This window comes from Octodon degus, unplaced genomic scaffold (genome assembly GCF_000260255.1).
Source record: "Octodon degus isolate 3935 unplaced genomic scaffold, OctDeg1.0 scaffold00026, whole genome shotgun sequence".
Taxonomy (NCBI): Eukaryota; Metazoa; Chordata; class Mammalia; order Rodentia; family Octodontidae; genus Octodon; species Octodon degus.
The window spans coordinates 16,668,134-16,690,654 of record NW_004524602.1 but is presented as its reverse complement, the minus strand read 5'-3'; the positions used below and the strand labels follow the sequence as shown (position 1 = coordinate 16,690,654).

The 22,521-nt window shown below is 53.3% G+C and overlaps 1 protein-coding gene across 1 annotated transcript in view; it reads right to left on the bottom strand.

Moving 5' to 3' along the window:
• Positions 1 to 12,463: 12,463 nt before the first annotated feature.
• Positions 12,464 to 22,521, bottom strand: part of Myo1e (myosin IE) — a 171,974-nt gene continuing 161,916 nt past the window's right edge. The window contains exons 26-27 of the mRNA XM_023712658.1: positions 16,612 to 16,781; positions 12,464 to 13,296 (exon numbers count right to left, since the gene is read on the bottom strand). Coding sequence (XP_023568426.1) covers positions 13,220 to 13,296; positions 16,612 to 16,781 — 247 coding nt within the window. The 3' untranslated portion in view covers positions 12,464 to 13,219. The remainder of the gene's footprint in view (positions 13,297 to 16,611; positions 16,782 to 22,521) is intronic.

Sequence of the window (22,521 nt, the reverse complement as noted above, 5' to 3'; positions counted from 1 at the left end):
AAAGCTACCGATTTTCCGTAAGGTACTCCATACATCTGTGTGTGGGCTTTGGAAATCAGTAGGAACTTGTGGTTTGAGTTGCTCTGAGCAGCACGGATGTTTTTTTGCCTTTCTGGCTTTGCGAAGGACTTGCCTGCCAGTTTGTCTCGAGCGTGGCTCACTGGCGTCAGGGCCACCCCTGAACTCTGAATATGAATTAATTGGTTCATTCTGAAAATTGAAAATGGAGGCTAACCGTGACAGTTTTCTTCTGGGACTTCTTCCTCTCTTCTGTAATAGTTCTGCCCAGGAATAGCTGGTCCAGATGGGTGACAGGTACCTGATGAGCCCTCACGATGTGTCTCCAGCAAAGTTGTGGGACAGGGACCGGCCAGATAGCTCAGCAGACTGCCTGCTTAGGGAGGTGCAGGGTCCGGGGTTGGATCCCCAGTGTGCCTCTCCAGCCCTGCCCCCAGGGCATGCTGAGACCCCGACTGAGACGGTGTGGTGGTGCATGCCTGTGATCCCAACCCTTGGGAGGCTGAAAACAGAAGGATCACTGTGGGTCCAGTCTGTGTAGTGAGACCCTGTAGACATGGTACTAAAATACAAAAAAATGTTTTGGGACAGAGCAAGGAAATGGGCTGTGACCTCCTGGGAAATGTCACACTTGGGACACATTTTCCTGCTAAGTGGCTTCAGTTGTGTAGGGGTTAGATGTGGGCGTGGGGGCCTTTGGCCACATTTTCACCTTGCTTTTGCTGTGCTTTCTGCAGTGCTGGGGCTGCACCTGTAGGCCTTGCGCATCTGAGCTAAGTACTCTGCCGCTGAGCTGTTCCCCTTCCCTTCCGTGCTTTTGACCGAGAGGCTTCTCCCGTCTCTGGTCCCCAACATAAAAGTGAAGAAACACCATGGACTGTGTTTCTCACGACAGCTTCCAAAAGTGAGTCTCAGGGAGGTGCTGGCTGGTGTCTCTTGAAGGAATTAGGTAGATCCGGGAAACCTTGCAACCTGTTGGACTTTGGGCCTGTGTCAAACTCATGTACTGTAGCACGTTCCCAGCCCTGTGTGTGGCAGGTGCTGCCATCTACTGGACAGAGCCAGGGTCAGTGCTGTGGTCAGGTCTGACCAGGACCGGGCCGAGGAGAGCTCAGCTCTGCTCCCTTCCTGAGCCGGCCAAGGTGCCGAGTGGGGAATCTAGAGGCACGGATGTCTTTGTGCTGAAATCCTTTGGCAGGGCCTATAAATAGATAGCTGTGCTGAGTCCGTGGAGCTTGTGTACAGCTGGAGCACAGCTGGAGCACAGGTGTGGCTGGGGGCAGCAAGCCTCGGGGTGCAGACTTGCCAGCTGCAAAAGCGACATCCTTTTGCGGGAAAGCTCAGCTTAATTTCTTTCCAAGAAGAGGTGGACTCTTGGATATTCCAATGACATTGTAAAGCTTTCTTATTACATGTTTTTCTTTAAATATTAGGTACCCTAGCTCAGGAAATTCTTCTAGGATGCTATAAAAAGGCCTTTAAGATACTTGCTGTGCTGGGGACACAGCTGGGCTGGGTCCCCTGAAGGAAACACCTCCCCAAGTGCAGCAGCGGGCACTGTGAGCTAAAGTGTTCCAGTGTATGGCGGTTAATTTTGACTGCCAACTTGATTGGTTTGAGATGCCTCTCTGTGAAGTAAGCGGACAAAGTAGAAAGCAATGCCATAAAACACTGAATGTAGAAAACAAGAACTTAGGAAGGGCGTAGGCGGGCACGTCTTTCCTGTAGGGTGCGGGCACTACGTAAGCGTGCCCCGTGCCCGGCACAGTCTCTGGTCAGGGGGAGGTCCTTGAACTCCAGCTGCCAGTACTTTAAAAAGTGTGATGGTTTGGGAAAGAGGTGGATTACGGGGGTGCAAAGACATGTTAGACCTAGCTCTGCCCTGCAAAAGGAATTTACAGATGTACGGCTACCGAGTCCTGTTTGCAGGTTGTTGTTGTTTTCCAGGAGGGCCATAAAGGGAAATCAGGCTGGCACATCAGGCCGCCAAGTTCCTACATGTCTGTTTTATCAGGGGCAGTGGTTGTAAGCAAAGTCCCCGTGTGACCCTGGGCAGAGCCCGGACAACTTTGTGGTTGGGATGCTCAGAACAGGAGGGCACAGTTCGGTAGGAGGCAGCCACGTGGGAGCGGTAACGCCAGCCGTAGATCCAGGCTGCGCTCTGCTAGTCAAGCCTCGGGAAGGAGGCGAAGCCGGAGAACACGGCGCCGCGTGGTGGTTGGTTTTGACTGCCAACTTGGTTGCCTCGAGATCCTCGCACCAGGTGGTGGTGGGGTGTGGCCTCGAGGCACCCTACAGGATGGCTGTTGTGGCCCGCTTGGAGCCGGCTGGCCGTGCACGGGAGTCTGAAGCCCTGAGCCTCCCGTGAGCTGTACGTGTGGGGGGCTTTGTTCCAGCAGTGGGAAAGGCGACCAGGTCGGGGTCAGTGGCTTGAGTGGTGCCTGCTCTTGACCACAGAATTGCGAGGTGCCAGGAATCAGCTGCACTGTGTAGACTCTGTTGGTTGCCCTGGAAACCAGATTCCAGTCCCACCACTAAGGAAGCCGTAGTCGGGGTGCCACATGCACAGTAAATAGTGGCTAGAGGCCGACTTGGTCAAGGGTGGTCAGGAGAGGAGTTTGGGACATCCTCCAAGGCAGAGCGGGTTATGCAAAGGCTGGGTGCTGTGGCAGCCAGTGCGGACTGCAGGTCTGGTGCGTGTGGACCCGTGTCGTTTCCGTTGTCCATGTGAGCATCTCCCCTGGGAGCGGCCACGCCCCTGAGGAGGATGAGGTGGAGGGGACAGCAGCTCCGTGGGCCCAGCCCAGTCCCACTACTCCTGAGCCCACATGCCTACCTTCTGGCCTGCAGGAAGTGATAGGGTTTTTTAGGTGCATGGCACAGCAGAGAAACAAGAGGAAAAAGGGAAAGGGGCTTCATTTTCTTTTTGAGGAAACGGAATTTGGGGAAGATAAGGAATTCTCTCAGTTGGAACAAAGGGAGGCTGAGGCTTTTATGGCCATTTGCCAGGTGTGGGGTTTGGAGGGGATGTTTAGATAGACCTGAGGGGCTGACTGGGGTCTTCCCTGAGGCAGCGGGTGGAAGTAAATTATGTCTTAGGCTAAGTTAGAAAAGAAGGGGGAGGTGGTCTTGGGAAGACAGGCTTTTGTTTTAAGGGCATCAGCCATATTAGATGATCACCATAATGATTTTATTAATTTCTACTAGGGCCCAAACCTCTCTTCTCATCTTTTGGTTATGAAAAGGGGCGTTGTATCGCTTAGACTGCTTCCTGCTAAATGGGGGTGTCATCTTGGGGTGAGAAGGGTTGATGAGATGACAGTTTCCGCCCAAGTAGAAGTTATTGTCAGGTGTCTTAGCTAGGACTAGAAATTTATCGTTAGTGAGGGCTCGCCTCAGAGATTGAAGGAAACTTGAATAAGTTTAAAAAGACACATGAGTACATGTCGTCATGATTAAAGGACTCAGAAGGACAAGCAGGGCGGCTATGAGCTGAGTGTGTTATTTTATCATGACTATGTTGAAGAAGAGGAGTATTAATTTTTAGTTTTTGACATCAATGTGAGGAAAGGGAAATGGGCCATCTGTAAGACATGGACACGGCTGTATTAAGGGGCCTCAACAGAGGTATAAGGGCCGGGAGATAGCGCAGTAGAATAAGTGCTTCCCTGGCACGCGCAGGGTCCTGAGTTCAATCCCCAGTACCACACACACACAAAAGTCAATCAGGTACAGAATAACGTAGCGGGATTTTGAAGGCTATAAGTGAAAATAGTGATAGAAGGAGTCTCTATGAACATTAAGTGGATTTTTTTTTATATGAGGAGTCATTAGGGCTGGAATTGTCTTGTGTGTGATGAGCTCACTGAAGTGAGTCGGGGAGTAGACTGTGGCAGATTATCTTAAAGTGAACTTTTTGTCTTGTGTTAGTGTGGCTGCTGTTGTGTGTGGAGACATGGAGTCTGTGAGCTGTGTTGTCTAGTTGCTTAGAAAGGTAGGCTACTGCCTGAAAGGGTGATCTCATTTATGTCTTAAAACACCCACTGCATTGTGACCCTGAGAGGTGGTGTATAGGGTAAAGGGCTGAGTGGGGTTGGGTAAAGTGAGAGCTGGGCCCTTAGGCGGGCCTGTTGTAACTTGTGAAAGGAGGAACATATAGGAGCAGTGGGGTCAAGGGGCTCTAACAGGGAACCCTTTGATGCCCTAGAGAGAGGCTGTGCCAGAGAGGTGAAGTTGGGAACCAGAGGTGGAAGAAATTAGCCAGACCAAGGAAGGACAGAACTTGCTGTTTTGTGATGGGCACCTAAAACTTATGCAGGAGAGCTTTGCGGTCAGCAGTGATCGCATGAGTAGTGGGAATGAAGGGGAGTCCTAGATATTTGACTTTTGGCGTGGCTATCTGAGCTTTGGAGGGAGAGACCCTGTAACTTAATCTTGACAGGAAATTGAGAAGAGTAGCTGTGTGTCGCAGGGCTAGGGCATGCGAGGGAGAGCAAAGGAGGAGGGCGTCTGTGTATTGGAGGAACAGGCTGGGCTTGAGGCCAAGGGGCTTGAGATCAGCAGCAAGGACTTGGCTAAAGAAACGAGGACTGTCTCAGAACCCCTGAGGCAGGACTGTCTACGTGAGCTGTTGAGATCGGAGAGTGTCTGGATCAGTCCATGAGAAGGCAAAGAGGTCTGGTCTGGGCATTTTGGGTGTATAAGGGAATGGTGAAGAAGGCGTATGGGCTGGAGTCTCTTGATGTTTGGGGCTCTCAGGTATTGGGGAATGTAGGGAAATGCCGTGGGCTCTTTGAGGCACATTAGTATAGCAATGGCACGTGTGGCACGTGTGGGACTGGAAGTGTCTCAGAGTGTGTGGTCGACAAGGGAAGAGGGAGGGAAGAGCTGGCTGTGTAGAGAGGTTGGGTTTGTAGGATGTACACTGTGGGGAAAGAGAGGGAAGAGAAGTGGAGCTTTTGGAGGAGGTCTGTCCCCATGAGAGGTATGGGACAGGTTGGGATCACAAGGAAATCATGAGTGAAGAACAGTGTCTGGAGTCAACAGGGAATGGGCCTCTCTGAAGGGATCATGTGGGTCTGCCATTAACACCCACTGTGGAGACTGAAGAGCTAACAGAGACTTTAGAACTCAGGAAGAACACTATGTGTGGTCTCCATGTTAGCAGGGAAAGTTTTTATCTGAGATGTCCAGCAAGACTTGGGACTCTGACAAAGGTACCTTGATGTGGGCCACGGACCCCAAGCTCTGTTGTTCTTCAGCGGCAAGACCAAGCAGCTCAAGTATTGATGGGTTTGGCTGTAGCGAGGTTTCCTGTGAGGGCAGGGAGTTAGTGGATGGCTTACCCACTCTCTGGCAGACAGGGCAGTTGCGTTTCCAGTGAGCCTCGAGCTTGTAGATGTCCCAGTGATGGCTGCAGGTTGGGGCAGGCTTGTGCCCAGTGTCGTCCTTTGCCACACGTGAAACCATTCAGGAAGGGATTGGGTGGCAGAGTTGTTTAGGCTCATCGTCATTATCTTGTTAAAGTCCTGCTTTGAAAGGACTCTCCAGTGTCACAGCCAAAAGTTGGCACTGTGTATAGTTAATTTTGGTCTCTATTATTGAAGACATGGAAATTTAGATTAAGCCTTTTTGTGGGGTTTGAGGGCCAAGATCTGTGTTTTAAGCTTGGTTTTATTTATTTTTCTGGTGGTACTAGGGATCAAACTCAGGATCTTGTGCTTGCCAGGCAGGTGCTTATGCCACTGAGCTGTCTCCCCAGCCCCTGTGTTTTAAGCTTGGAATGGATGTCAGGAGCAGATAGGGATATAAAATGGGAATTAATAACAGTTGTTTTTTAGGAGAACCTGGGTCTGTATTAGTGTACTTAGTTTGGAGCAATACGCTTGATTATTAGAGTTTTATCTGAGTATCAAGTACCTTGAAATGTAAAGCATAACCAGAGAACTGTGGTTTGGTTTTTTTTTTTTTTTAACCAACTGTGGACATTTTAGCAGTTAAATCCTTGTAGAATGTTAACAGACAACACTTATATACTTTTTTTTTTTTTTTCCCCGGAACCGGGGATTGAACTCAGGTCCTTGCGCTTGCCAGGGAAGCACTTACTCCACTGAGCCATCTCCCGGCTCCTCAACAGTTATATACTTTTCTAGAGAACGTTTGACATCATTAGTCATACATAGTAGTGCAGCACAACAGTCATAACAGATGATGAAATCTCCATGTTGTTTTGGAACCTCTAAATGCAGTGGCATAAACGCAGGATATATATCACCTAAGTTTTAGTTAGAAAATTATCATGACTGACGACCTCCTGTTGGCTTGACAGGAGCCTCTTATTATGGCTACCTGGAGCATAAGAGAAAGGCATGTGTGTAAATCTGAAAGGAAATTTATGTTGTTGGATACCTTTGTATTTGGAAGGCATGAATATATTTAATATATTGAGCATCCTTTATGAGAAAACCTTATTTTAGTTTTTGAAAACATTTTGCTTTAACCAATGACCATATTGTTTGGGGTGTCTTTTCAGGAGATTATTGGGGGCTCTTTATTGATGAACAAGGGTTGGCCACCCTTTATACACCAATCAAGAGTCCTGTCTAATAATTTCTCCCCATTTTAATGATTTTTATTTAATTATAAATTAATTTTGATATCAGACCAGCTGGTAACTCAAGAGAAAGCATGCGTTTAAGTCTATTTTACAGCTCAAATAAAGGAACAGCCATTTACAGAATGACATAAAAACAAGTACACACAGAACACATGGACATCTTTATAAAATGAGAGTGCAGGGACTGGGGAGATGGCTCAGTAGAATAAGCACTTCCCTGGCAAGCGCAAGGGCCTGAGTTCAATCCCCAGTTCCGCCAAAAAAAAAAAAAAACCAAAAAAACATAAAGCAGAGAGTGCACTCAAATATATTCTTGGCCAGGTTAAATTATGATGACCTTTTTTAGGTTTGTAATTATGAGAGACTAGTCAGAATTTTTGTAGGTCAATTAGAGATCTCTTACAAGAAGAATTTGGAAAAGGTAAAAACCTCTTAATGGTTAGCATATATGTTTAGGTCTAATGTAGTGTATCTTGTTTGAGTAGGAGCAAGCAAACTGAGCTGGGTGTAAGGACGGTCCAGCACAACCGAGCAGCACTGATGTGTGCAAGGCCCACACTCACAGGCTGGCCGTGAGAGAAGCTGCCAGCTTATTGTGGCTGTGTAGACTGTCCTAGAGGTGGCTGGGGGCGGGGGAGTGAGGAGAGAAGGTGGCAGGCCCTGCTGGCCGGAAGGGCTTTGTGCTGGCTGGCTTGCTGGGCTGCTATCTTGTCTTTAGCTTCATGGATAGCAGAGGGAGGGGCACACGCTGCTGTTGGGGAAAAAAATGTTAAAGTGAAAAACCTGAAAGAAAAAAGACTGGTTATAAGGGGAGCGGGCAGCGAGGAATGTGAGGAATGTAAACTGGCTGGCAGAGAAAGGCTGTGGAGAGGGGCTGAAGAGAGAGTATCACTTTAGCCCTGAGAGTTGAGAGAGAGGTCAGAAGGTGAAGCCCAGCTGTAGTGAGGCAAGGAGGCAAGGGCCGGTGCTGCAGGTTGGGGTGCTGCAGGTTGGGGTGCTGCAGGTTGGGGTGCTGCAGGTTGGGGTGCTGCAGGTTGGGGCGCGGGGTCTGACTTGTTAGGCGGGGCTGCTGTCCTTGGTGTGAGGGACTGTGGAGTGAGAGGTGGGTGAGAGGCTGCTGCAGAGGTGAGAGGGGAGGGCGGCGAGGCTGCCAGCTCTGGAGACCCCAGCAGAGGAGGCTGAGGAGCTGCAGCGGGGGGGGGGCTCGAGCAGCATCTCCTAGAGGGTCTGAGGGCGGGCTGTGAGAGCTGAGTGTCTGGGCCCTTTGCACTGTGGAGGGAGGGAGGAAGCGGTGAGGGAGGGACGTGGCCTCAAAGAAGAGCCCAAATATAGAGGATTTTTTGCCATTTGCCGGCGGTGACAGAAGCTTGGAGAATTAGTGCATCAGAAGTTTTCTCTATAGGCCGCTGAGTGTCACCACCAAGTTTATAGTGTTGCCAACCTGTGTGACAGTAGAAGATTAATCACTTAGGTTTTATGGCCTCCAGAGGCCGAGGGAGCTGAGATTACAGACCAGGCATCCCAGTGGGGTGTCTTTGGGGGGCTGGGAATGAGTATTTCCCATGGCATGGCAGGGCAGTTTTCAGAGTGAACTATCCCCGAGTGACCGAATTAAGGCTGAGCAGACTTCTAAGCCCCGGGAACGGTTGTCACCAGTTCTCAAAGCTAAGAAGAGCACCAAACCTTTGTCCTTCTGGATGTCACTGGGGGCCAAGGGGAAATCCCTGGGGACAATTACCAGGGACCATTAGACTTCCAGATGCAGGCCCCCCGAATTTCCAGATGGCAGGGGAGTGCTCTGAGGGAAGGGCATACACCCAGGGCAAAGCGAGGCCAGGTGAAGGGAACAAACCCCAGAACAAGAGAACTGGAAGCCGGAGAGCTCAGCCTGCCTGTGAGGTGTGAGGTGACTGGTGTCGCATGTAAGCTGGCAATGGCAAATAGGCAGATCCTGGAGGAGAGAAGCTCAGGTGGTAGGTGGGGGGCTCAGGACTGGGGGTCTTGGCCCCCAGGAGCCTCACACGCTGCTTCTCTGAGTCACGCACCATGTGATAGGTGCTTTCAGGTGCAGAGCACAGCAGAGAAACAGCCAGAAGGAGAAAGGGCAAGGGGCTTTACCTTCTCTGAGGACACGGGGAGAATGTGGGGAAGGGGGAGGAATTCTTTTGATTGGAACACAGGGAGGCTGAGGCTTATATGGCCTTTTGCCGCGGGTGGGGGGGTTCCGAGGGGATGTTTAGATAGACCTGAGGGGCTGACTGGGGCCTTCTCTGAGGCGGCGGGACGGGTGGAAGTAAGTTATGTCTTGGGCTAAGTTAGAAAAGGAGCTGGGGAGATGGCTCTGTGGAATAAGTGCTTCCCTGGCAAGCTCAAGGGCCTGAGTTCTATCCCTGGTTCTGCAAAAAAAAAAAAAGAAAGAAAGAAAAGAAGGGGGAGGTGGTCTTGGGAAGATGGGCTTCTGTTTTAAGGGCATCGGCCATCCATATTAGATGACCACCATAATGATTTTAGCAATTTCTGCTAGGGCCAGAACCTGTCAGGAAGGAGCAGACACGGCATATGGTTTCTGTTTGTTCTTTTGAGATAGGGTCTCACGACGGAGTTCAGATTGTGCAGCCCAGGCTGTGCAGTTTCTGTGGCACCCTTCTCTCCCTTTCGAGGCTGGGCTTGGACATGACGGTGGGTCAGCGCCAGCCAGGAGGGCATGGCAGGGCGGCCACTGGGGTTCCCGGGCCAGGAGGCTTCTCGCCTTGCTCTCTGCGTGTCCTACCTTGCTTCCTAGGACACCATGCAGGAGAGGGCCTGTTCCTCCCCCTCTCACCACGCTCATTAGCGCCTGCCCTCGCAGGGTGGCCTGGGACTCTGGAAGGTCCTTAAGACCTTTCCAAGAGGCCCTTGGTATCAAAACTTTTTTTTTTTTTTTTCCAGAACTGGGGATTGAACTCAGGCCCTTGAGCTTGCCAGGAAGTGCTTATTCCACTGAGCCATCTCCCCGGCCCCTCAAAACTGTTTTGATGACAATATTACAATGCTCCTTGCCATAGTCTCCCCTCCTTTCTCTCCATAGTATATGGCAGAACCTGGAATGTGGTGAATCATTGCTCTGGTGGTGAATGTGTTTGTCTGTAATATTTCTTTTGGTTTTCTTTTCTCACATGGTAGACATTGCTGTGACCCGTAGGTGGCCACCACTTGGGGTGCTGAGTAACACTGAGGAGCACAAGGGGTGCTGGGCCAAGGTGTGGAGACCCCTGGCCTCCCACGAAGCTGGGACGCGCTGGCTTACGGGCAGGCCACATAAGGTACCTTGCTCTTTGCTCCTGTACTCCAAAAATGTGAGCCGAAACGATCAGCCCTGTCCTCATCTTGTGCTTGGTACCACTGTGCACTAGGGTTGTGTGTGCATGCACACCCAAGTTTGTGTGTACACACTTGGGTTTGTGCGTACACACCCGGGCTTGTGCATGACGGCCAGATCAAAAAGGTAGGCATGGGCGCCCTTGGGTTGCCATGTTCTTTTGGGTAGGCAACCTTCAAACCACATCAGAGTAGCTGCAAGTGAGAGAATAGTGGCCCGGGGCAGACAAGAAGCCCATAAGGAGGCTGGCCTGAGACCCTGGGGAAAGGCATTTTCCTGAAGACCTGTCAGTTAGGACAACCAGGAAAGGCTGCTCGCCCTGGCAGCCCACCTTGCAGCTCCACACATGAGAAGTCAGCTGAAGAATAAACCCAGCATCTCCCAGAGCTTCCCTTCAGTGGATCGTGCTGGAATCGGAGCATCTCTGGCCAGGATATACCTGGAAGGCGTGGCCACACGGTTCACACAGGGGCTGTGGTGTCACAGGCATGGCTCTCAGCAGGCCTGGGGAAGGCGCTCCAGGCCTGCTCCTGCTGCTGCTTCTGGCCTCTTCCCGGCCCTTCCTGCTGTGCTGTCGCTCCACTCTCTCTGCGAGGAACCAGTTACCCTGAATTAGGAGCCCCCCACATGGCTATGTCTCAGCTCTGGTAATTCTGAAACGCCCCAGTTCTAAGCAAGGGCCTCTGCTGAGGTACTGCGCTTGCTCTATCTTGAATTGTCTTGTTTCCCGGCAGACCCTGGATGGAGCTCAGGACCTGGCATGTGGGCAGAAGCATGCGCCCTCCAAGTGGCTGTCTTAGCAGCCCCTCCCCACTTTGTAGTCTTAAGCTGCCTGGGCTGGCTTTGAACTCGGGTCCTCCCAGGCAGCTGCAGGTGTGTGCTGCACACGGCTGCAGTGCGGAATCTGAATGTCACTCAGGCCAGGGCTCGAAAGCCTGGCCCTCAGCCCCTCCAAGGGCCCCTGGGACCCCAGGCCTGCCCGCCATCTCCACTCCAGGTGTCGTGTGGGAGAGCCTCTCTGCCACAAGTCCCCATCTGTATCTGTCTTGTCACCGCCTCCAGGAAGCCAGGGGCCAAAGCCAGCTTTTGTCTTTTTTTTTTTTTTTTTTTAAATAATATATTTTTAATCTTTTATTTATTTGGTACAGGGTCTCACTGTGCAGCTCAGACTTGCAATGATCCTCCCACCGCAGGCTTCCGAGTGCTGGGATTACAGGTGTGTGCCACCATGCCTGGCTTCAGGTTATCTGTTACAGCAACAGAAAGGTAGCAAGCACAGAAAACTGGCACCAACAAATGGGGTTGCTGCTGTGCCTGCCTGTGTGGCCTCTGGCGATGGGTCTGAGAGGAAGGTGTGGAGTCAGGCACAAAGGAGCCCATAGGTCACACAGGGAGTGCTGTGACTTGCACAGGTGGCCGGAGTGGCGTCAGAAGGTAGCTGGGATATAAAAGGATGCCACCAAGGAAGGGGCACTTGTGAAGGAGATTAGTGCCAGCAGGAAGGCGCTACATGTTTCCTACCAGAACAGGAAGGATGTCTTGTGCCTCTCAGGAACAGGCAAGAACTCCCCTGCTGGGCTCAGGAGCACAGCGTGTAAAGCCTGCTAGGACAGAGCACTTGCCAAAGCCACCGGGGAACTCCCCACTCCCCGTGCAGCCAGAGAGGCCTTCAGAGGCCACAGCAGCCGCGGCTCAGGCGGGTCCTGCTGGAGCTGCACCAGCGGCAGGTGTGGTGTCGTGCGATGCTACTCTGGCTCTGGAGCCTCCCACCAAGATTTCCAAGGAGGAGGGAGCTCGGGAGCTGCAGCAGCCATCACTAGGGCACCGTGTGTAGCTACGTGGGTACCCCAGGAAGGCAGGTCCAGGAGCACAGAATGCTGAGCACAGCGGCAGGCAGTGAGCAACGCCAGCCTCCAAGGGGGCCGGGGCAGCGGTGTGAGGCCACCAGGGAAGGCTGTCCATGCCACTAGGCCGCGGTGTGCCCCATGGCCATGCCTGGAGCCCTTCCGGTGGCCTCTGGCCCTCCCTGCCTTGGTCACAGCTTTCCCTTCTGGGAGGGCTGTGTCTACCCTCTGCTCTTGTGGCAAAGTGTGGAAGGCTCTGACTTGTATAGGGACTCAGAGCTGAGAGTTTGCTGAGAGCCAGGGAGGGACTGGGCCAGGGCGCAAGGCTGGTTTGCATCTTCAGTGCCCCCAGGGCCCTTGTGGGGCCCCAGCCTGTGGCAGGACAATGGGGAGGAAACTGCTTGGCACAGGCACCTGGCGAGGGCAGTGCCTCCTGGGGGACCCACCCTGCGGGGGGTTGATGAGCGTGGTCACACATGCCCGCCTGTGGCCCCCAAAGCCAAGCAGCCACCAGTCGGAACCTTTCCTGCACCTAGGGGGAGCCCACCCCAAGTATCTGTTGTAGACCACCCCCTGCTGGGCATAGGTTCCAATTCTGACCCGTGGTAGACAGCAGGAAAGGAGGCAGCCGCTTGCTGGTTCCTTTATTTACGGAGGTGGACAGAGACCAGGGTGACAAGGCTGCAGGCGAGCCAGAAAGCGGCGACAGTTTCTGCAGTGGAGAAGAGGGGGGATGCGGCTGTCAGTACCTGGTACAAGTTCTGTAAGCAAGCCGACCCTTCCGCATGGACACAGTGGAGGACTACCTAGTACATGCACACGGTTCTGCCATTGGGAGATTTTATATGGTATATGATCTGGTTTTTATAAATGTACAGCTTAAAGACCCTTCTTGTAATAAGTACAGCATGAACTGGGACACTGGCATGGGCCAGCCACCTTCCAACTGAAGACCTCGCACAGGTAAGGCCAGGGCGCGGTGCCCTGCCCAGCCTGGCCCAGCAAGGCCTGTGCCCCTGGACCAGCTGGGCGCCGGGCGCGCCTCTTCGGGCCAAGGCACTTGTCGGGCCCCGCGGGCTTCCCTGCCCGGTGAGTGGGCTGGGCGTGGCACCGTGGGGAGAGAGGCCGAGAGGTCCGAGTGAGCTGCCTGTCCACACACCAGGCTTAAATACAATAAATAAATCTTGGCGGGTGGCGGTTGTACCCTCCTGGCCCCAGAACAGGCTGCCTTGTAGGGTCACTTAGGGCGTGGCCTCCTGTCCCGGGGCTACTTCTCAGGATCCTCCACTCAGACGGCTGCAGGCCTCAGAGAAGCGACTGTGTGCTGTGGCTCAGAAGGGGGTCCCCTGGCATCCCTCCTGTCCATGCCAATGCCTGGGCACCTCAGATCTTGGCCACGTAGTTGTTGGGGAACAGGCCCTGCTTGCCTCGTAGCCGACCCGTCCACCAGCCGGAGGGATCTGCTCGGGGAGAGACAAGAGGGATACTGAGCGGGATAGCCACCTGTCACATACCCACCGCACTCCTCTCCTCCTGAGTTTGCTGTGAAAAGTGAGGTCAGGGTGCCCTCCAAGAGCCACCCTGCAGCCCAGTGGGGAGGCCAAGGCCACCTCGGGCCCTACCTGAGGGCTGCTCACTCCCGACCCTGCTCAGCATCTGCTCTCTGCAGCACGCCTCCTCCCTTCGGTTCCCTCACCCGGATTCCAGTCTGGAGCGTGGTTTTTCTTTTTTTCTTTTTTTTTTTGGTGGCACCAGGGATCGAACTCAGGACCTTATTACACTGAGCTCTCCCCCGGCACAGAGTGTGGTTTTTCTGCGCAGTCACATGTATCCAAGTCCATGCAAAACGAGGTGTCATATACCTGACAGCTCTGCGTCTCACATGTCTATCTCATTTTTAAAACAAGCACACTAGTATTCATATTGCTGTTGCCTTATTAATAACACCTGGGCCCAATTTTTATATCTCTGTACCCACAAGCAAGCAGTTGGGTAAGACATTTCCTGGCCCTAAGCACATGGGACTGCGACTACTAATATAACTGATATTTTAAGAGGCACTAGGATGACCCCAGGCTTGCTTTAACATCACTGAGCCAAGCCCCTGGCCCATCATCATCATCTCTTTTTTTTTAATTATAATTTCACAAGCAGTGAAAACTATGTATTTATAAAAATTACCCACTGTTGTACACAAACGTTAGCGTGGGGTATGTACACCGAAGGCCATTTTGTAGAAGCGTATAGAGTTTCTCCATCCTCTTCCACAGCCCTAGTTCCTAGGGTTTGCCTGTTTAGTTCATGGCCTTTTTCTTGTACAGGAGTTCCTTATAGACTGGTGAGTTTGTCATACAGTTGTAACACTGCCCCATTCTTGTTTTTCTTTGTTTCATTTTTTTCTTTTTGAGACATAGTCCGCTATTCAGGCTGGCCTTGAACTCACTTTAGAGCCCAGGCTGGTCCCACACTCTCAGCAAGCCTCCTGCCTCTGCCTCCCAAGTGTGCACCGCCACCCACACCTGGCTTTTCTGCGGGACTGGGCTCTAACTCAGGACCTTGTGCTTGTGAGGAGGCACTTCCGCCGCTGAGCTATCTCCGCGGCCCTCTGTCCCCATAACTGTTTCTGTTTTAATACTGAAGTAGTTGAATCAGTCGATCTGTTGTTTCGTAGCCACTTGGCTTCCTACACTTGTGGAAATCCTTTTCCACGCTGCTGTAAGTCTCAGAAGACTCGCGCTTGCGGGCTTGCGGCCTTCACTTGGCACGTGCACAGAGCTGGAGTTTATCTTGGTGCGGAGGTGAAGGGTAAGGCCATGGGAATGACGTGTTAAACATTCTGACCATTACTGCCAGCAGTGCTCCAAAGCGACAGTGTCTATTTCCTGTATGTACCAAGGGGGAAGCCTAGTTCCCTGCTTAAACACGGGACAGTTGACACCTAATGCAATGACAGAGTCTAGAAAGTTCTGAAGGGGCTGGTGAGATGGCTCAGTGGTCTAAAGCACCTACTTAGAACAAGCTTAGCAAAGCACAGGGACCGCAGTTCAATCCCCCAGCACCACATGCCAGCCAGCCTGCCCCCTGGTGGGCTGAGCTGGCCACACACACACACACACACACACACATAAATAAATAAAATTAAAAAAAAAAAAAAGTTCTGAAAACTACCAAGTGAGTGTTGGCCAGCCTCGACCTGAAGATGCAGGCTCGCGGGAGCAGTCGGCTCTGAGGCGCAGGGTTGTGGGGGGCGTGGGCCTGGGCCTGGCGGGGTCCGAGTGAGGGGTCTGCAACCCCCCAGGCTTCTGTCCTGCCTTGGAGGCCTTTGTCCACTTGGGCCCAGAAGGACCAGTTACAAGGAGGGACTATTTGTAAGGTGTTTTTTTTTTTTTTTTTTTTTTTTTTTTTTTTTTTTTTTTTGTGGAACCGGGGACTGAACTCAGATCCTTGCGTTTGCCAGTCAAACGCTTATCCTACTGAGCCATCTCCCCAGCCCCTGTAAGGTGTTTTTTGTGGTCTGTCTTTTATCATTTTTTACTTTGTTCTTGGTACTTTTTTTAAACAGAAGTTTGCAACTGTGCCTTTTTATGTCAAGTCATGCTTCGATTTTGCATTTTATGTCTTGCACAAAGCCTTTTCCTATCAAAAAATTTACATTCTAGGTTTCCTTCTAAGACTTATACCATTTCATTATGATTTTAGTTTTTTTTCCCTGGTACCGGGGATCGAACTCGGGACCTTGTGCTTGCAAGGCAGGCGCTTATGCCACTGAGCTGTCTCCCTGGCTAATTATGATTTTGACTATTATATTATTTTGTGTATGAGGTAGAAACAGTGCAACTATTTTCAAAATGGAAAGTGGTTGTCTGTCCCTTCTCCTCTGGTTGAAAGTGCCACAGCGGCTGGCCCAGTGTAGCGTGCCTGTAATCCCAGCACTCGGGAGGCTGAGGCAGGACTGCAGCAACCTGGGGCCAGCCTGGGCTACAAAGTGAGCTCAAGGCCAGCTCGGACTGCATAGCGAGACCTTGTTTCTAAAGAACCAAAAAAATCCCAAACCAGAAATAAACGAATGTAGGCCTCAAAATTCACTGCACAAGGGCCGGCCAAATAGCTCAGCCGATTAAAGTGCCTGTAAGCAGGTGCAGAGGCCAGAGGTTCAATCCCCAGGCCTACCGTGCTGACCCCACGCGTGCCTATAATCCCAGCTCTTGGGAGGCTGTAAACAGGTGGATCACTATGAGTCTGAGACCCTGAACACCCTGTAGACCCTTCCCTAAAATACAAAAAAAGAAAAAAATTCACTGAACGAATGGAGTGGTTTAACCAACCCCTTGTTAGGTCTTACTCCGTATCTCTTTGAACAAAGGACACGATTTGCCCTTCCTTTTGTCTCCCTCTGGCAATCTGACAGTTATGTGCTGTGTTCCAGGTCAGGGTATTGTCTTAGAATACCTTTTGGCTGTTTGGAGACAGGGTCTGTTTGTAGCTCAGGCTGGCCTTGAGCTAAGTCGCCTCGGCAGCCTCAAATGCAGGAGGATCCTCCTGCCTCAGCCTCCCAAATACTAGGATCACAGGTCTGCAGCACCGCACTCCGCTTTCTCATCTCCCCGACTTGGCGCTATGCCAGAGAACTCTCCCCTCCTCTGTGCGAATGTGCTTTCCGTCATGGTGGTTTCTGACACCGCTGCGTTTCATCGTGTGCTCCCTCCCTGCGTCTTCTCCACCAGTGACCACGCACTCGGCCTCACACCCATGGCTTCTGCCTGTGCCACACTCACCTTCCTTCACAATGTCGATGACATCGTTGGCGTTGAAACTGAGCTCATCCGTGTCCTGGGCGTCGTAGGCGTACAGGGCCTTGCACTGCGGCACCTGGGGCTTGGGCTTGGGCTGGGGCTTGGGCCTGCCACCCGCCGGGGGGGGCCGGCTGGTCGTCTGCCTACGGACACTGTGGACAGAGGGGAACAGAGAGACAGGCCTGGCAGGCTGGCTTTTTATTACGCACCCCACACTGTGTCCCTGTGGGCTAGTGAGGGCCACCAGCTGGCTAGCACAGATCCTGTGCCTCCCAGCAACCAGGGATGGGCACTGGGCACCCCAGGAGGGAAGACGGGAGCTGCAGATGGGAGGGTAGGGATGTCCAGCTGCCCCTAGGGACCTGGGGCGCCGGCCAGGCTGGCTCCCATGTCGAGGTTCAGGTGGGGACTGCCACCTGAATGTAGACTCTTAACTCTGGCTTCCAAGAGTGTCGGGGTGCAGCCCCCCCCTGGAGGCCCCGTTGCCCTGGCAGTGACTGGACAGAAGGCCCGAGCAGCTTCCCCCATCTCCTGGCCAGGCACTTCCACCCTGCGAGCCCGGCTCTGCCCCTCCTGGCTCTTGCCGCTCACTCCTCTGTCCACCTGAAGGTCCTCTAGCCACCGCTCTCTGCTCTTGGAAGGTGACTGGCGCTCCTCAGGGCGCCACCAGCCCCTGCCCAGCTGTGGGCCCTGCCCGCTGCACCCAGCTGCCTGGCGGGCACTGACTGCCCACGGTGCTCACTCTGGGAAGACAACCCTGCAAGATCAGGGTGCCGGCAGTCCTCACTGAGGTCCGATACTGTCCTGAAACGTGCCCAGCGCTACCAGCGAGAGAAGGCCCCCAAGGAGAAGCTGAAAGACCTCACCTGTGTGGGAAGTGCCACCCGCGCAGATGAGGGACGCATACAGAATGGTGCATTTCCCTTATCTTAGTGGCTTCAGTAGGGAGCTAGGACCCAAAACTCAGCCAAGAGGCCCGCAAGTCCGGCGCTGTGCAGAACCCATCTCCCCCAGCCAGAATGGCTACCATTAGGTCACAGAGCAGTCCCTACTGCGCGGGTGCAGGACGCCAGGCTGGCTACGCCGCTGGCAGGAACGAAATCAGTGCACCTACGGATTCTGGGAGGGAGGCGCCTGCAAGGCCAGGCTGCCAGCCAAGCCGCTGGGAACAGAAGCGCCCCACAGGGCACCCCGGACCCACCAACGGCGGAGCGGGTGCGGACACATCCTCGCCAGGAAGCAGCAGTGGGGCCGGGTCACCACGTGGGCAAGCATTTTGCTGAGGCGTGGACTCCAAGAGAGATGTGAACACAGGGGACTACTGTAAGGTGACAGGGAGCCGCGCGGGCGGAGGGGCATGCGGGCTGGGTCTCCTCAGTACACACACCGAGGCCCGTGTTCTGGAAGACTGCACAGGCACCAACGAAAATACTTCATATCTCATTGTGTAATCATCAGCAGTGAGACATTCAGAGATGGAACTGAGAAACAGCATTTATAATACACAAAAGACCGTAACGCTTAGAGTCGCACTTTTGTGAAACTTCTCTCATTTACGTGAACTGCCCATCACAGGCGAGGCCTGGGAGAGTGGCAGGAAGTAGACTGGTGTGTACCTGGGGCCGGGAGGAGAGGTGCCAAGGGACGGGCGCTTTTCCTGCAGTGACATACTCCAAGAGTAGACTCTACGGGTGGCTGCACAACTCGGATGCATTTACAACTGTTGAACTGTACAGTTTAAGTGGGTTGATTCTGGGGTTGCTTGCCTGGCCTTGAACTTGCTGCCATCTTCCTGCCTCAGCCTCCCGAGGGCTAGCGCCTCAGTCGTGTGCCACCACGCCCAGTGTAAAGCCCTATCTTGATACAGCTGCCTTGGAGAAGTGCAGGGGCTGGGCTGGGCTGGGCCGCGCTGACTGCTCTGGTGTGGGCAGCTGCTGCCAGGATGCCTGGCCCTGGGGCTTCCTCAGCACAGGTGAGAAGGGGCGCTCGGGGACCGGGCTCCGTGCACCCAGGACAGCCACTGCTTTGACTGCTCTAGGCCTGGAGGCCCCCTCAGGGCTTGGCTGATGGTGGAGGTGGGAGCTCCAGCCATGCGTGGTGTGGCCTCAGCTTTTGCACTGGGACAAAGTGACAGCATGCAGCAGGACACGGCCTCGGGCTGCTGTGTACCCAGCCTCTCACGCTCTTCAGGATGTCAGCGCTCTCCTCTGTACAACACGGAGAACTGAGGCCTGATTCCTTGTGTGACCCTGGCCAGAGCTCTGGGCAAAGGGGGACACTGGGTGTCCATCCCAGGACTCCAAGACGCTCCAAGGCCAGGAGCCTCTGGACCCCTGACACTCTCCCGTGTGTCACTAGGTGGCGGTCGTGTGTCATCAATAGTGAGAAGTAACGGCAGGCACAGGTCTCGGGTCCCCAGAGGTAACTGCCCGCCTGCCACAAGGACCTTAGACTCTTTCCCAGCAGAAGCTCCCTCGCGCCCAGCGATCTGGACATGCCCAGGGCCAGCTTGAGAGAACACACTGCTCAGGAATTCTGTCACAGTTATTCAAAGTGGCCATTAGTAAAAGTTATATAAACTTAAAAATTGAGTAAATTATGTAAGCGGCAAATAAACACTCATAATGCATCCAGCCCTATTTTACTCTGGCTCTGCTCATGAACGCGTCTGCCATGCCGGTGGAAGGCGCTTTGGGACCACGGACAGCCCCGTCTTCTCCTCCGCCTGTGGGCACGCTAAGAGGTCTCTGTCTGCTCACAGAGGGACATCTCTGGCCTTTCATGTTTTGAGACAGGGTCATAAGCAAGCCCAAGCTCAAGCTTGCGAGCCTCCTGCCTCAGCCTTGGTGTGCTCGGATTACAGGTGACTACCACCGCGCCCGGCTAGGGCAAGCGTGCCGTACCACTGAAGCTGGCAGAGGCCCCGGGTCTTTCTATCACAAGCGCCCTGTCTCATAGCACACCGCACTCGCCTGGACACCCACAGAAATTCCGGCCTAGGGGCTGGGGAGATAGCTCAGCAGTCTAAGCGCCTGCCTGGCAACGCGAGGCCCGAACTGAGCGCGGTGGCAGCACTGGGATGCTGCACGGGAGGGTCACGGAGTTCAAGCTGCGTAGTGAGACCCTGTATCAAAAAAAAAAAAAAAAAAAAAAAAAAATCAAAAAAAAAAAAAAAAAAAAATCTGGCCTAAAAACACTTTGCCCACGTCTGCTGTGGCCCTGTAAGCTGAGCAGGACTGTGGGTCATTCTGGCACCTCCAGTATTTCACAATCTTTGTTTTTCTAGTAAACCTTAAAAGATTGAAAAATATATTACAAAAACAATGATCTCATTGGAATAATGGAAGTTGCAGCAAGGATTTCTGATTCACCACGAAGTTCTTCTTACTGACATTTAGATAATATTTCTCCCCACATGCAGGTACAGTGTAGAACTCTAGAACTGTGACCTCCAGCAAGCCCAGCGTGTTGTTACACTGTAACTTATACGACGCAGTTTACTTCTCTGGCACGCGTCCCGTCCCGCGCTGGGGCAGTCTGTATGGACACATGCACTGGAGAGGCTTCTGGTTTTGGATCCTTCTTTCTGAACAGGGCTTTAGAGCTCTGCTGCATGATTCCCAGGACTGGCAGGGCTGCCCGGGGCAGCAAGCTCCTACTCTGCATCTGTGATAGGCATGACCAAGGGATACCCCGTGCCAAGATGCCCACTGGCCTTTGAGGCCTTGTGGACAGCTGCAGAACTCACAGGCTGCCCATCGCCCAAAGGGAACAACCCCAGTGATGCCAAGCAGCAGCTGCATAGTCCCTCTGCCCTGGGCACACCCAGCTCCCACAGGCTGCGTGCTGGGGCCAGGTGTGCAGCTGGCAGAGCGAGGAGCTAGTGACCGTCCGCTGCCCAGCAGAGCTCCCTGCCCGGGGACTGGGACATCCAGGGCCAGCTCTGCCCACCTCCCGGTCCCTGCAGACCTCGGGGCCCAGAGAGCTTTCCTCGCCCCCTGCAGCTGGGATGGAGTCTGGACGCCTCTCCCTCTGAGCTCTGCCAAGGCTGCAGCCCTGGGATGCGGGTTGTTGGCAACAAAACGCCTGGGCCAGGAAATACCTGTCCTCCAAGCCTGGTACAAGGTTAAAGTGTCTGCAAGACCAGCGCAGATGAATAATGGGACTGAAACAGGTGCCCAAACACTCTCCGGCTGGGCACGTAGCTCCGTGGGAGGGCACACGCCAGGCTCGTGCGGGGCCAAGAAACTGCAGCTACATGATGGCCTACGGTTGGCATGGAGTCTTCAGGAAAGCCCGAGGTGGGGTTCTTAAATCATCTAATTGTTGTGCTGCTTTACGGTGAGGACAGAGGATCATGTGGGAGTGCTGGGCATCACAGAGAAGGTCAGGAGCAGTGTGGCAGAAGCAGAGGAGCGAGCCAGGCGCCCAGCCAAAGCCCCTCGCCTCCTGCATCTGTGTGCCCGGCCCACTGGCACACGCAGCGTGCACCTCTGCCTGCCCCCCATGCCTCCTGGGCGGGTAAACCCCAGCCATGCCAGGGAGAGCCGGGCTAAAGCTCTCAGATATCACCTCTTTGTTCTGCAGATGTGAAGTTTATGTCCTGAAATTCCAAGAAGGAAAATAATGGCATTTGATTTCACTGGCTCTTAAAATTGTGCTCAGTTCCAAGAGGTTGAATCTATAAACATTACTGGAAATGTGGGAATAGATGCCAGGAATTCCTCAACTCCTGTCTGCCCGGGCCAGGTTATGGCGGCTGCTCTGGCAGGTTATGGCTTGAGAAATATTGCTATTGGACGCGGGCTGGAAATTTTAAGCCCCTTGAAAATACGCATCCATGAGGGGAGTCTCGACTAGACAGACAGGCCGCACTGACGCGCTCTGCCCCTCCTGTGCCCCTCCTGTGGCGTGGCCACAAGCCCCAGCCCTGAGCGCCTGCCATATTTTTTTCTCATTTCCCCAATTTCTAGTTGGATTACTCTCCAGAGTACCTTGAAATTTCCTTAAGTTGTCCTTTCATGAACCGGCCATAGGTCAGAAAGGGCCACAGACGTTTCCAGTCTGGGTTTTAACGGTTCCAAAATGAACTGCAGGAGGGCGACACACCTTCTAGCCACAAGGGGCGCACTGCAGAGCCCAGCCTCTTGGACCAGGCGCTCCTGGGGAAGCCACCCAGCCTTCGCTCCCCAGCTCGATTGCTGGAGGACGGGAAGAGCTTTACCCCAGATCAGACCCGTCTGCGGCTGTGCTCAGGGACTGCAGCACCGTGACTGTGTGCCCCTCTCAGCATTCTCCTGAAGAACGACAATGACCAGGACGGCCCTGCTGCCAGGGAGAGGAATCCAGCCGGGAGGGAAACTGGCGAGGGCTTTGTGCCGTCCCCCACGTGAGGTGCTGATGACTCTCCTGCCCCAACCTGAAGTGCTAACTACATCGTGTGACTTGAGCCACATCACAGGATCCAAAAGCAATGATTTCTTCAGGTAAATATGTAAGAAAAGGATCCATCGAGGGGTGGGAGAGGAAAGAGAAGGCCGGGCTGTGGAATGCAAAGAAAGCCTGGAAAGCCTGGATGTCTTATTTTTCTACATTTGGAAGCTCAGGGTGAGCCTGGAAACTCGGATGTAGAAAAGAATCTTCATGCTTAGGGAGAGGTACAAATTCAGGCTGGCAGAATTCTGGCGCGTGCCAAAAGCTTCCCATGGGATTAATGCAGTCCGTGTTTTCGTGGCTCAGAGGAGCAGCTGTTGTATTTGGGAGACACGCATTCCCTGAGATGCCAGGAGCAAGGCCCCTGGCCACATTAGAAACCCTTCATTTCACCTGTGCTTTTGAAAGTAAACACTAAGAAGAACCTCAGCCCCTGGGCCCAGCTCCCACACCTTACAG